Source organism: Cinclus cinclus, chromosome 4 (assembly GCF_963662255.1).
Source record: "Cinclus cinclus chromosome 4, bCinCin1.1, whole genome shotgun sequence".
In the NCBI taxonomy this organism is placed as follows: domain Eukaryota; kingdom Metazoa; phylum Chordata; class Aves; order Passeriformes; family Cinclidae; genus Cinclus; species Cinclus cinclus.
Window position 1 is genome coordinate 70,016,466 of NC_085049.1, and position 12,509 is coordinate 70,028,974.

General features: G+C 38.1%; 1 protein-coding gene across 6 annotated transcripts in view; it reads right to left on the minus strand.

Annotated features, from left to right (window-relative positions):
• Positions 1-3,512: 3,512 nt before the first annotated feature.
• The window catches only part of BICD1 (BICD cargo adaptor 1), a 159,645-nt gene continuing 150,648 nt past the window's right edge, over positions 3,513-12,509 (minus strand). For 3 of the 6 annotated variants that reach the window (XM_062491525.1, XM_062491522.1, XM_062491524.1), the window contains 2 exons: positions 9,872-9,947; positions 3,878-3,965 (listed from right to left, as the gene is read on the minus strand). In XM_062491525.1, the coding sequence (XP_062347509.1) occupies positions 3,878-3,965; positions 9,872-9,947 (164 nt within the window). Of the gene's footprint in view, positions 3,966-9,871; positions 9,958-12,509 lie in introns of all 6 variants that reach the window. The other 3 variants (XM_062491528.1, XM_062491521.1, XM_062491527.1) reach the window with 3 other exon arrangements.

The window sequence follows — 12,509 nt, forward strand, 5'->3', positions numbered from 1 at the left end:
GACTTTGGCATTGCAGGATGAACAATAAGATTGGTACCAAAATTAGGGCCCGGACTCTGGGTGTCGTTCCCAGTAGGATAAGGACTGGGTCAGATTTTACCAACAGCCTTCTTAAGTATTCCCAACATAATTATGGTGAGCAGCCTTCATAGGTGAGGTCATATTTTATAAGTGAGGTTATATTTCATAACGTAATCTCCTTTATGTGCACACATTAATATGGTAAATGGCTTAAACAACTTCGGCGTGGATTTTAAAATAAAAAATAAAACTGAAAATCCACTTGGCATTAAAACCCGCAGCGTTGATTAGTTTCATTTTACAAACTCTGCTGTATAGCTCTGATTACATTAATTTACTGTAAAAAATGTAGATAAAGTACAGAGATGCCAACCTGCCAACCAGATCAATTGGAAAGAATATCACTATTGCCTCCATTTAGAAGGCAGAAAATTCTATGCAATTAGCATGAAAAACAGTTATGTCCTCTTTCTGTAAAACCTCCATATAAGTTCTGACCAATAGAAAATATGTGTTTCCATACTATTACATTTTAAAATTTATTTTTCATCTTTTTCCCCCTTTATATTTTTCTTTTCTATTTCTTTCCTTTTCTTATTTTCCTCATGCATTTCCTATAAACTGGATTTCCACATGCAGATCATTTCACTGAACAAGGAATAATTTTTCACTACATTGGAAAACAAAACCCAAACCAAAATGCCCCTGTTTTGACCTAAGTGATCCTATTTTGAGTAGGCTATTTCAAATCCAAAGAAATTTCAAGGCCATCATAGAGAATAAAAGCTGTGTTTTAGACACATAAGTCAGAGCAGGATTTGAATTGCTTCCTTACTGAGTAGAACTCATAGTAGTGTTTCTAAGTACACTCAACCATTACAAATATATGTATCATTTTTTCTTAATCCTTAAAAATCATAATAGACATTGACAAAACAAACTAATTTTAAATGGGCAAAATGTAATATTTTGCAACCCTTAAAAAACCCCAGGCTTTTGTTTCTGGTTTTGTTTACATGCAAATATTTCCTACAAAATATCTCACAGTTTCATGTTATCAATATATAACAAAGAAGAGGTTTTCATCTTAAGTTCAAGGTATGTATTTTATTTTATTTTTTACTGGTTAACTGACAAAAGTTGTCCCAGGGACCTACAGAGTTTTATAACTTACAATGCAATAACTACAACCATTTGTACATCAAAGTTGGTTTGTTTCTAGTTCTCTCACATTTCCAACAATTACATCTTATTACGTATAAAAAAATGAAAAAATTGAAAACTTAGAAATTAAAAATTTAAAACTTAAGAGAATAAAAAATTTATTTCTATAAAACAGGGCAACAACTTCTATACCACTGAATGTTCTTTCATAACTCTTGATCCATGTGGACATGCATATGTTTCTAAACTGTCTTGATACCATTTCCCCCCCCCCCAATAAATTTATATATAGAAAGGAAATATATTTTACTGAACTACTGCTTAACTAAAGCTTAGGAAAATGCCATTGATTTGGATATGAAAATAGGAAAAACTATTCCAAGTGCAGTCAGTAGTAACTGTATTCAAAGTGCTATGCAAATTCCTTCTGTTATTAACAATATACAGTAGCTGTCTTTGTTGGATGCAGATATTCATACACCAGCCAGACAATGTCAGGAATCTGGAGATGCTTTTTTGAAAGCTGAATTTGCCTCAGACAAAATACTGTGGGTTTTTTTTTTTTTAATCAAAACAGCAGCTAAACTCAGTGTCAGATATCATGATGGAGCTGAACGAGGTTTCACTTGACCTTTCCATGACAAGACTACAGGCAGTTTCATTAAGATACTGAATGGTGATGTAAAGGTATATGAGAAGAATCATGTGAACTCCATGGAAACCAAAGTCAAAACGCTGCTGAGTGTTACCTGTTTGATCTGATCAGGACTGGGTATCAGTTTGTTCCTATTTTCTCTATCTCTGAGTGTTTTATTACAATAGCTCAGCTGCTTTGCCAAGGTTACACGACAGACGTTGTTGATGACATAAAATATTTCTATTTACAGCACCTTTGTTCTTGGTACTATGGTAATAATGATTTGTTAGGCACACTGAGTGGTCACCGATTCTTTCCCCTGCTGATGTTTTCTGTATTGTAACATTTGGTAAGCACTGTTACTGAAAACTGACTTCATTTTCGCAGATTCAGGCAGAATATTAAAGAATTGTTCCAGCCACACCTGCAGCAATTTTTTTTCCCCCCAGCTGCCCTGTACCATAGGCTGTACTGTGTTTCCCACTTGTCGGTCACACATGTGCAGCAGAGAAGGAATAAAGACACGTGGAAATATCTAAGCCTCTCTTCTGCAAATAAATTAAGGCCACCAAACAAAACAAGGAGCCTGCTAGTTACCAACAAGTAGGCAGCACAGCAGACTTGTTTCTCTGGCTGACAACCAGACAGAAAACCCACAGATGCTGAGCCACAACCCTTAGCTTTTAGCCACTTGCCTTGCTGCCAGGTACTGTGCAAAATAAATTCCTCTATCCTTGATTTTGTTCTGGAACTCACCGCTTTTAAGAAAAAAAAAAAAACAGGCTTACTCAGCTCTTCCAGGAAAGAATCTTTAACTAGGAACACTGTGCACTGTTGCGATAGAGTCTGTGTAGTGTTGATCACCTGAGTATTTGTCATAAACTGACATGAGCTAAGGTTCTGTGTCTGTTGATTTTTGGCAAGGAAAAAATGCACTACAGTAAAGTCCTGCTGACTTTGATCCACACCATCGACCCTACCTGTATGAGTTCTTTCACCACAGAATACTTCACACAAAATGTACACGACTTCCCCACTCAAACTAGCCTTTCCTGGTAAGGCCTCGAGCTAGGATCCTGAATATGGGGGTGGGAGAAAATAATGTTTTTTAATTAGCACACAGCATTTTACTTATTGTAGATTTTCTTTCTCAGATACCAAATAGAAAGTAATCCCAAAAAACAGCACCAATTCCTGATGCGAGAAGTATATATTACAATGCAAGCAAACAACTGAAAACAAATCAGTACATTATCCTTTCGTCTCCTTCTTAGGCTTAATAATTATCTTTCAGTGAAGATCTAGAACAAAACCAGAAGCTAGTGTAATAGGAATTAAAAAAAAACAAGTGCATAAACAATATCAGTGCAGCAGCAAAACATACAGTCATTGTTAACATTCCAATTCAACCCATTTCCAACATTTTTGTGCAATAAAAATTGGCCATATGCTGGCCAATGCAACAAGCCTGTTTTTAATATTAATACAGTCATTCTTCACTGAAGCTATTTCTGCTTGGATTTAAAAAATAACATTAGTTAAATACAACTCTCACCAAAGAAAAAAAAAAAGGCCTGTATTTTATAAACATAAAATTCTGGTGCAAATAAAGTGAGAAATAAATATCACACCCTTGAAGACAAAAGGAAATTTGAACTGGTTCCTACAGCTGAAGTTAGAAGATGTGAGGGTACAATTTTTGTAACTTTTTTTTTTTTTTTAACATTGGCTTAAGTCTCTTTTCCTTTCAGAGGCAAAGCCAAGCATCTGGGAGGAATATTTTTGTTGATATTTTAAATTTCACTAAACTTCAGTTGTGATAGCACAATTTCAGTACAATCAGAGGAACCATAAAAAGTCTTCTTGATAGGTTGGGCTCTGTGCTTTGTGTTCTTCTTCTCAACCTTCCCTCAGTTGCCAGAGCAGGGGATATGAATCCAGACTTGCCAATGCAGCTACAAGGCAGGATTGTCTGCCCGCTTGCTGGGAACAACCCCAACCTTTGTTGCATGAGCTCCACTCTGTTTGCATTTTCTCTTACGTTGCATATGAAGATTAGGGGTAAGGAGGAGGCTTAGAGAGACAGTTGAGAGGGGCACACTGAGAGCTGGAATGTGGCTGCTCTTCTGGAAGAGCATTAGGACTGAAAATTAAAAAGAAAAGAGAAAAAGCGCTTAAAATACAAGGCAAACGTTTTACAGGCATGTAAATAATACAGGGTTGGAAATGAACTTTAAAAGGGGGTGCAGCCTCATCTCTAAATCCACATTCTCAGACACACAGTACACATAAAGAAAACTCTTAGTGCACAGAAGTCAGTGACACCTGGATGCATTTGTGAGGTGGCCCAGATATCCCACTTCACAGTTCCTGCACACAATTGCTTTTTTGCATGCTGAGGTGACAAAGACTGTGTTGAGAAAAAATGCATCTGTGAAATGGGGGAGCAAATATGAAGAACAAGATGCAGGTGCCATCTTTATATGAGTACTGAAGATTTTCTATATGCAGCTGATTCACTGTTTGAAATGAAGAACAGCGCCAGGCTGGAAAGCAGGTCTCATAGCTTTGTGAAAATGTGATATCTTACTGAATTTGACCTATTTACTACTTCATTTGTACAAATACAATGTAGCCTTCTTCATCAGGCCCCTTAACCATTACATATTTTGTAATTTACACTCCCAAAGTGTGGGGATTTCTTATGTTTTGTTTTCTTTGGGGCTTTGTGCTGTTTGAATCCTTTTCATTCTGTCATATACTTCCGTCATTTGACTGTTTTTCATGTACAATTTGTCTGATAACAGCATTCACCTGTTAAGAGTTTAGAGTGCATTTATAGCATTCACTGGCACATAGTCCAGAGAGATCTGAACCAGCTTACAGGGGCTGGAGCAGCAGCAAAGAAAAGGGGCAGCTAACACAAACACACCCCACTTCTTGGTGCAGAGCTGTAGAAAAACAAGATACCAAAACAAAATGCAGGAAAATGTCATTTATAAAGAGAAGGGGGGGAGGAGAAAAATATCACAAACCTCAGTTTTTTAATGTGCCTGGAAAGAGGCCTTCTTTTTCCCTAATGCTTCAAATGTTTTACAGTGTTGAAGTTATTCCAAGCTCAACACTGTGATGTATGATAAAGCACCATCATTTATGTCTCTGTCTTCAAGAGAATTTGCCTTTTCTGTTTTCCTTGTGCTTTTACGTATTATCTCTGCAGCACAGACTATAGGAGTGCTGGCTGAAGGAATGCAATTAGCCTGTTGCTGGAAATGAATCAATTTGAAATGCCAGAGGTGTTTGGAAAACTGCTACTGGAAATGTCTTTAGTTTCCACATGCAGCATTTACTTAAGGAAACAAAGAGATGACATTGTGTTTGACTGAAGAAAGAAAGTAGTCACTATTAAGTCACTTGATGGCCACATCCAAACTTTCAAACCAGAGAAATCTGGGAGGCTTTGACCACAAATACACAGGTATTACAATTCAGCAGGAGCTGCAGTCCTTGCACCTCTGGGCTTATTTGAAGATCATAAAATTGCATATCTTAAGCTGGATTCTGTTTCCCATTAACGCTCCTGAAGATGAGTTTCCTGATTGCAAAATGGGTGGTGAGGGGGGGTTATAGAAACTCAGGATCCCACAAGCTTTGTTTTATGCTCAGCTGTCTAATAATTCAGTCTCAAAGTGTGTAGTGTTATGGACTGTGACCCCACAGAAGAAGTAATTCTCTCCATGGCTATATCCATCCTTTCCTTCTGTCATATTCTGCCACGTGTAGATACAGCATCCACAGAGAGATCTTACTGAGATCTTTACCTGCTCCATACTAATGACTGTGTCAGGAGTGACTGCAGATTGACCCAAAAGGTCTGTATTTACTCTCTAACTTATCCACTCATCAAGAGCCAGCTCCTGGCTTCAGCACCTCCTAAGTTTTCAAGATAGGCTTAGGAGAAGCACTAGTCTTAATTGCTTCAGAGACAGAATCTGAACATCACATTTGTGGAAGACAAACAAGGAGGTGATTACGCAACCCTACAAAGACTGGCTTACTCTTCTCCCATGCTGCCTTTTTCCTTTTTAAACAGGACTTCTATAATTGCCAGAGAGGAGCAACAGCTCAACTCCCACATTCCTTGCTCATTAGCAGAGATGTGTTTGTCTCTTGGGGCTTCCTTCCTACCTTTAAAAATAAGCAACAAAAGATACTCATGCTCGGAGGGAGAGGACTGGTGAGGAAATGGCTGTAGTTACAACTAGTTATGTACAGCACCAGTGGCCTGAAAGAACCTCTGAGACACTAAGATACTCCTCTACACAAATATAAACAACCATAATAACTTTACAGCATGACCTCCAGTACAAAGCCAGCCATGACTGTAAAAACTGTACTACAGACTATCCCAGGCTATGCTCATATTAGCAATTCAAAGCACTGTGCTTAGAGTTAATCTTATTTTCCTGGTAATTCTGCATTGCTTCTTACTTTGAAATATAAGCACACTTTGTGCACAGAAGAAACAGAAACATTTGTCTCGCTATTTCCTTTTCAACCAGTAATAAATATTAGGGGCATTAAGAAGAGAAAATTCAAGGATATCAGGCACCTTTATAGCAGCATATATAACCACATCACCCGCAGCTCCAAGGAATTTAAATATTTTTCTAAAACTCTGCTGTTATACCTTCCTCTCTTGAGAAACACAATTCACCCAGTTCATTAATGCAGATTACTGTAGCAGTGCATAAACTAAAAGTACATCAGAATCAGCAAGTGGCACGTGGCATTCATTGTGCTTTTTATGGCAGTAGAGGTGCTGGTGGCAGCAGGTCCTGGAGCTGAGCTATCAGACACACTGGTAGTCACAGACAGCAAAGGATGGCAGGGCAGATTAATAAGACAAAGCAAGAGAGAGAAATGGAGGAACTTGAGTTTTGACTATAAACAGAGAATAAGGAAGAACATTGTAACATTCACCCAGTGGGACAGGTGTCATTTTTAAAACTTTTGATTTTTACAGACTTTTTAGGAACATCTCTTTAAATGCCAGTATCATTTGGGAATGTATTCATTAAATTGATAGTAAAGTCTGTGCAGTTTTTTTTGTGTTAGCATTATTGTCTGGCTTTATGCAGCTCTGTTATTTTTTTCCCTGGCATTCAAAATGCTAATCATGTATTTCTAAAATTAACTAGGAAATAGTGTGCAAGGCCCTTCAGTGTTTTTAAGTACGCTGTTCTGGCTCAGAGATGTCATTGACATGCAACATTGTCTGGCATTTATGGTAACTGCAACAAATCAGCAATGGAGAATATAAACAGACCAATAATACTTTCAGAATGCAAAAATTTTGCATGTGCTAAGTTGCATGTTTTATCTTTTTTAGAATTTTTTTCCTACTTTACATAAATAAAAACATTATTTCATATTAAAAGGCAATATTAATTTAATTTGAGGTACTGGGGAGTTGTGGTTTGCTTTTTTATTAATAGATAATTTAGGCCTATAATTTTGGCCTATTATAATGAAAATGAGGTTTTCACTGCATTCAACAGAAACCTGAATACAATCCAAACATGGACACACTTTTTAATATTGGATAATGGCAACATTTTACCCTTGTCCAATATACTCCATCAGACAGGTTGCTGGGAATGGGGAACAGCATCCAGTAATTTTCGGGGCAGGCATGGGTTTGGTTGCCTGCCCCATATCCCTAGACCTAGAAACTGAGGTGATGGGTGGTAGGCAGAGTGAGACTTTTGTACACTCTTGCATCAGTTTACTTTTTAAAAATCTCTCAAGGAAAGTTCTCACAGATCCTTCAATCAAGTTTCAGTTGAAAGAGAAACAGCAGATTCAAGCAAAAAGACCAATGCAAAGCTAAAATAAATTGACAAGACCTGCCCTGGAGTCTCCTTTGGCTTGAAACTGGTTTTGGCTTTGGCTCATCTAGTGAGATTTACCAAAGCCTATGCCCTGGAATCACAATTACTAAAAATGCCAGATTTATACAAGTCCCACTGGAAAACCATAGTGTAGATAATGAATGAGGGAAAGCTCTCTGTGAATCTACCTGTGCTCTGGTCAGGCATATTAACTGGTTTGAACATGATGAGACATGGCAGGATGTGGAAAACATCTGTGTGAAGCACAAGGCTTAACCAGCTCTTGTTTAGTCCTCAGTGAAATGCCACTGAGAGGTCACATTACTGAAGGAATTGTATTGGAAACTTGAAAGAAACAAGCACAGCTCTCTCTTAAAATGGGTGACTTCAGGGCTGGGCAGAGCTTCCGTTTGCCTCATTTGGCATCACCCTGTGATGCAAATCATATGTAGGGTATCATAAATATCATATCATATAATAAATCATACGTGCCATCCAAGCAGGGACGTCAGAGCACAAGGAAGGGCAGGACAAAGCTCCTGGCTTCCTTCTCTGCTACATTTAGAAAATCCAAACCTCAGTAAGTCTAATTGGCCCTTAAATGCCTTCACATTTGCTCCAGATTCCAATTACTTTATTGAAACAGCTCAACAACTTATGTCATCATGCTGACTTGCATTAAATCTATTGTTGTGCTTCACTGCTTTACAGAGCTGGGCAGGTAACGTGGCTGAGGCAAGCAAGGCAGCAGTGTGAATATATCAAAATCAGTCTTGTTTTGACTTCACCAGACAAGTACAAATCTAGTGGTAAAAAACAACAGCCACCTGAAAGTCAATTTTTCAGCTGTGTGTGTTGTTTGTAGGATGACTGACGTGAAGATTTTAAAATATTAACCATATTTTAAATGATCAGAATAAGGTAATGTTTGCAGATAAATGTACACCAGTAGCAAATCAGGTAGGTTTTCCATTCTGAGACCTTTTAAAATTACAGAAAGAATTGTTGGTCAGCATTTAGAGAGGGATGGTCCTTGAGCATATTCTCCACTGGGAGAGTAGCTCTGGAAGGAACAGAATAGCCTTTAATTTAATTAGTATTGAAATAAAACTTGCTGACATTAACCTTCCATGTTTCCAACGCACCTATTGCTAATCTCAAATTACTCTAACATCTAAAATACAGCAGCATTATTTTACTGGCACATTAAAAATTTTAAACGTAACTTGTTATATTTTTTTTTTCAGTGAGCTGTAGAACTCCAAATTGCAAATCAGTAAATGATAATGTCCAGTTATAATGAGTTTATACCAACTTTTCAGTAAAATTTTCATATTGCTCTTACACAGTAAAGAAGATATTAGTGCTTCCACTTTGTAAGCAATAAAAGAGAGGCACTAACTTGGTCACTACAGCTCAGGCAAAGGCCTAAAATAATGTAACCTATTTCAAATGAGAGCATAGACATAAGTGAGTATTTGCACAGAACGTGCCATGAACAGATTAAAATTTTGCTTTCCTTAGGTTTGGGGTTGTGCTTTGATTAACTCAGCCACCCCAGAAGCATGATGTGGCCTTTGTACCACCTATGAGCAAGGACACCAGGAGTTCACTTTTAGAAACAAGATTAAAAACTGAGTGCCTTGCATCTGAGTTTTCAAGTCAGGGAGAACTTAGAAGTGTCTGCTAAAATCTCACAAATGCCTTTAAAATGCCACCTTACAGAAGGGAAGCCTACACCTACTCCTGAAATTAAAAGTCCCCCATTTCCGTAAATCTTTCTAGCAACAAAATAAATTCATTACTATTTTGGCATAGCAAACTACGAAACCTCATAAAAAAATAAAACTAAACTACAGAAACTGCAGAAACTATAGAAACTGCATAAAAATATCAAATGAGGGCTGCAAGATCCAGCTTTGCGTGTTTTCCATATTTTTACAGGGAAGCAAGTGCATGAGTGCTGTGACTCATGTTGGTACTGTCACAGCAGAAATTACCCCTGCTCCTCAAGCTGTTAAAAGTTTGCTGTGAGAGAAAAAGTGAAGAGGTTTTGTCGGAGGAGGAGGAGGAGGAGGAGGAGGAGGAGGAGGAGGAGGCATTGGCAGGCGTGCATGCAGCTGTGTGCAAAGAGAGGAGAGTTAGTGGGGTTTACCTGACAGTCTGGCAATCTGGCCCCCTGGCTAGTTGTGAGCCGTGTGGCGGTATGGAGGCAGCAGGCTGCTGACAATCTACAAGAAACTGATAAATTAGACATATATACAGAGAGATTACAGAGCAAGGGGTTAGTAACTGCAGTACACAGGCGAGGCATCTCAGGGAGAGATTTAGTGAGGAATGTGCTCTTGGTGCCTTATCTGACAGAAACACCTTTTTTCTGATAGCAGTGACACTGGCTGTTGCCTTCTTCTCCTTTTCAGAAGAAGCACTGGAAGCATTTTTGTTTTCCCTGAGCACTGACAAAATTTTATTTAAACAGACAGCAGTAACGGGCTGGATTCAGGATCTGGGTTTAAACCTTGAACTTCTCATTCTTCTGCTCATCATGAAGTTGTTTTGCTCACATCTAATATGGAAAGTGTCAATGACAATTTATCCAAAAATTTATCCAAAGGACTTACATCCCATATAAAAACAATTATGTCATCTCATTACAACACACAAGAAAGTGTTCCATTTCTAAACAATGCCTGTGAGATTGGGAGTTTTTGTAGGAAAAAGGGAGACGTGGATACAGTCAGTTTCATTGTATCAATTCCCTGTAAAAGAAGTTTCCACACTGATCACTTGCAAAGCTGTATTATGGTTCTTAATTTATTAAGTAACAGAAAAGCCAAATAATCCTTCATTGCTGTGCTTCCCTGTGACATTCAAAATATGAAGACAGCTTTTAATACTTGTGAGGCTTCATGAAAGTAGTCCTGCTTTCTAAGTCAGTAGTGTTTACTGATATTTACAGATCTCAAGATTTGCTCATTTTTCCTGCAGCGTTCTGGCCTTTAATTCTGTGATTCAGATTGTCACACAACAGAGTCATCAGGACTTATTCAAACATTAGAATCTTTGGGTGAAATTCTAACCCTACAAAAAACTACTGGAGATTACTTTTTGTCTCCTGTAGGATTTGCAGACCTGTCATCCTTCCTGACTGCTTCAACCTGATTCTCAACCTGTTTGATGGAATGGGGTTATTTTCCCCTAAACCTGAAAACTGAGACGAGGGAAATCCATGTACTCGGAAGGAATGTGATTTAATTTTTCAATGGGTTGCTACTTAAAACTCAACACTACTAATAATTTCTCTTTACAATATAGATGTGTTTCAAAACCCCCTTCTATTTTTTGTCTCAATCAATGGAAGAATATGCAAGCAATTTGCTGTCAAAAGCGTTGAGATGATATCAGGTACTACAGAACAACACACCTTCATAGCACACCGAGCATCCTATCCACTATTACAACATTTCCCTTCCATACCAGCCCACAGGGCTTCTCCCTAGTTCCTGTGAAGATCTGTGCTGACCTCCAGTGGGTAAGAAGCAAGTGTACCCAAATCACTGTACCCAAATCTGGCTTCAGCAAAAAGGAGAAGGGCTTGGACCTATTTTAACCATGGGTTAGAAAAATGTGCAGAGTTTGGGCCGGCACCGTTGTGTCCAGAAGCAGAAATGGAATAAGAAAGAATACTCCAGCACTCTCATTTACCAGAATTGTCACTATAGTCCTATAGGAGTGCAAGAGTTGGCAATGTATTTGAGTCATGAATAGAAGGGTCTGTCATTTCAGCACAAAGCTCAATGAAAGTAAGAGGCGTCTGAGGAATAAACAGATTGGGCTAACTGCAGACTGAAAATGTTAGGGAAAAAATGCTTTATTCTGAACAAAACAGTTTGCAGAAATCCAAAGCAAAGTCATCCCTGACAGGTTATATGAGGTGGTCAGTGAGGAAAGAAATACAGAACAGAATGCTGCGTGATGAAAAGGTGCAGACAGGTTTCACTAATACAGAAGAAATTGTTCTGACAGGCTTTTCCAGAACAACACAAATGCCTGATTTATGATCCTGTTCTAATATCTCAAACGTGGTGCAAATACTTTATGATGCATCTTGATCTGCTACATTTGGCAGAATGCTTGAATAGTGAGCCAGGTTCTGGGAGGATTATGCAAGCTGGGAAATAACTATCTTGGTGTGAGCACACTCCCCTGACTTTGTGTGAAAACTGCTCTAGCTGGCGCCAGCAAAGCTCATGCAATCTGGTTCACGTTCACATCAGGAGCAGATCTAGTGATCCACATGTCTTAAGATGACTGACTTGTCCTCCTACATCCTCCAGGAGTGAAGTTTCTGAGGATTATGCTAGGAAAGAGCTAAGCAGAATGCATATGGCTTACATAGACACATTTCAAATTCAAAGGAGCTTCTTATCTACTTATGTCCAAGTAACTGTGCAAGAGCTAACTTTATTCCTTCTATATTTAATCCTTTTAAGTATTTTGGAGGATTTATAACACCCTTCTCTAATGTCATGACAATCATAAAATTACTTCTTTCTACTAAGGAACTCCTGCCTGTATTAAGTAAATGTTTGTTTCTTTCTGAAATACTCTGCTGAAGGTTAAAAGTCTCAAAAGAGTCTTTACTAATTCTAATGTCACATGCCATAAAGACAAGGTAAAAAAGACATGCTTTTAGTTTTTTTAAAAAAGTAAAAATAAATTTTAAAATCACATCGAATGAAGCCTGTTACCTGTACTTTTCAAGTATCAGGGGCTGTCAGTCAAGCTACAGA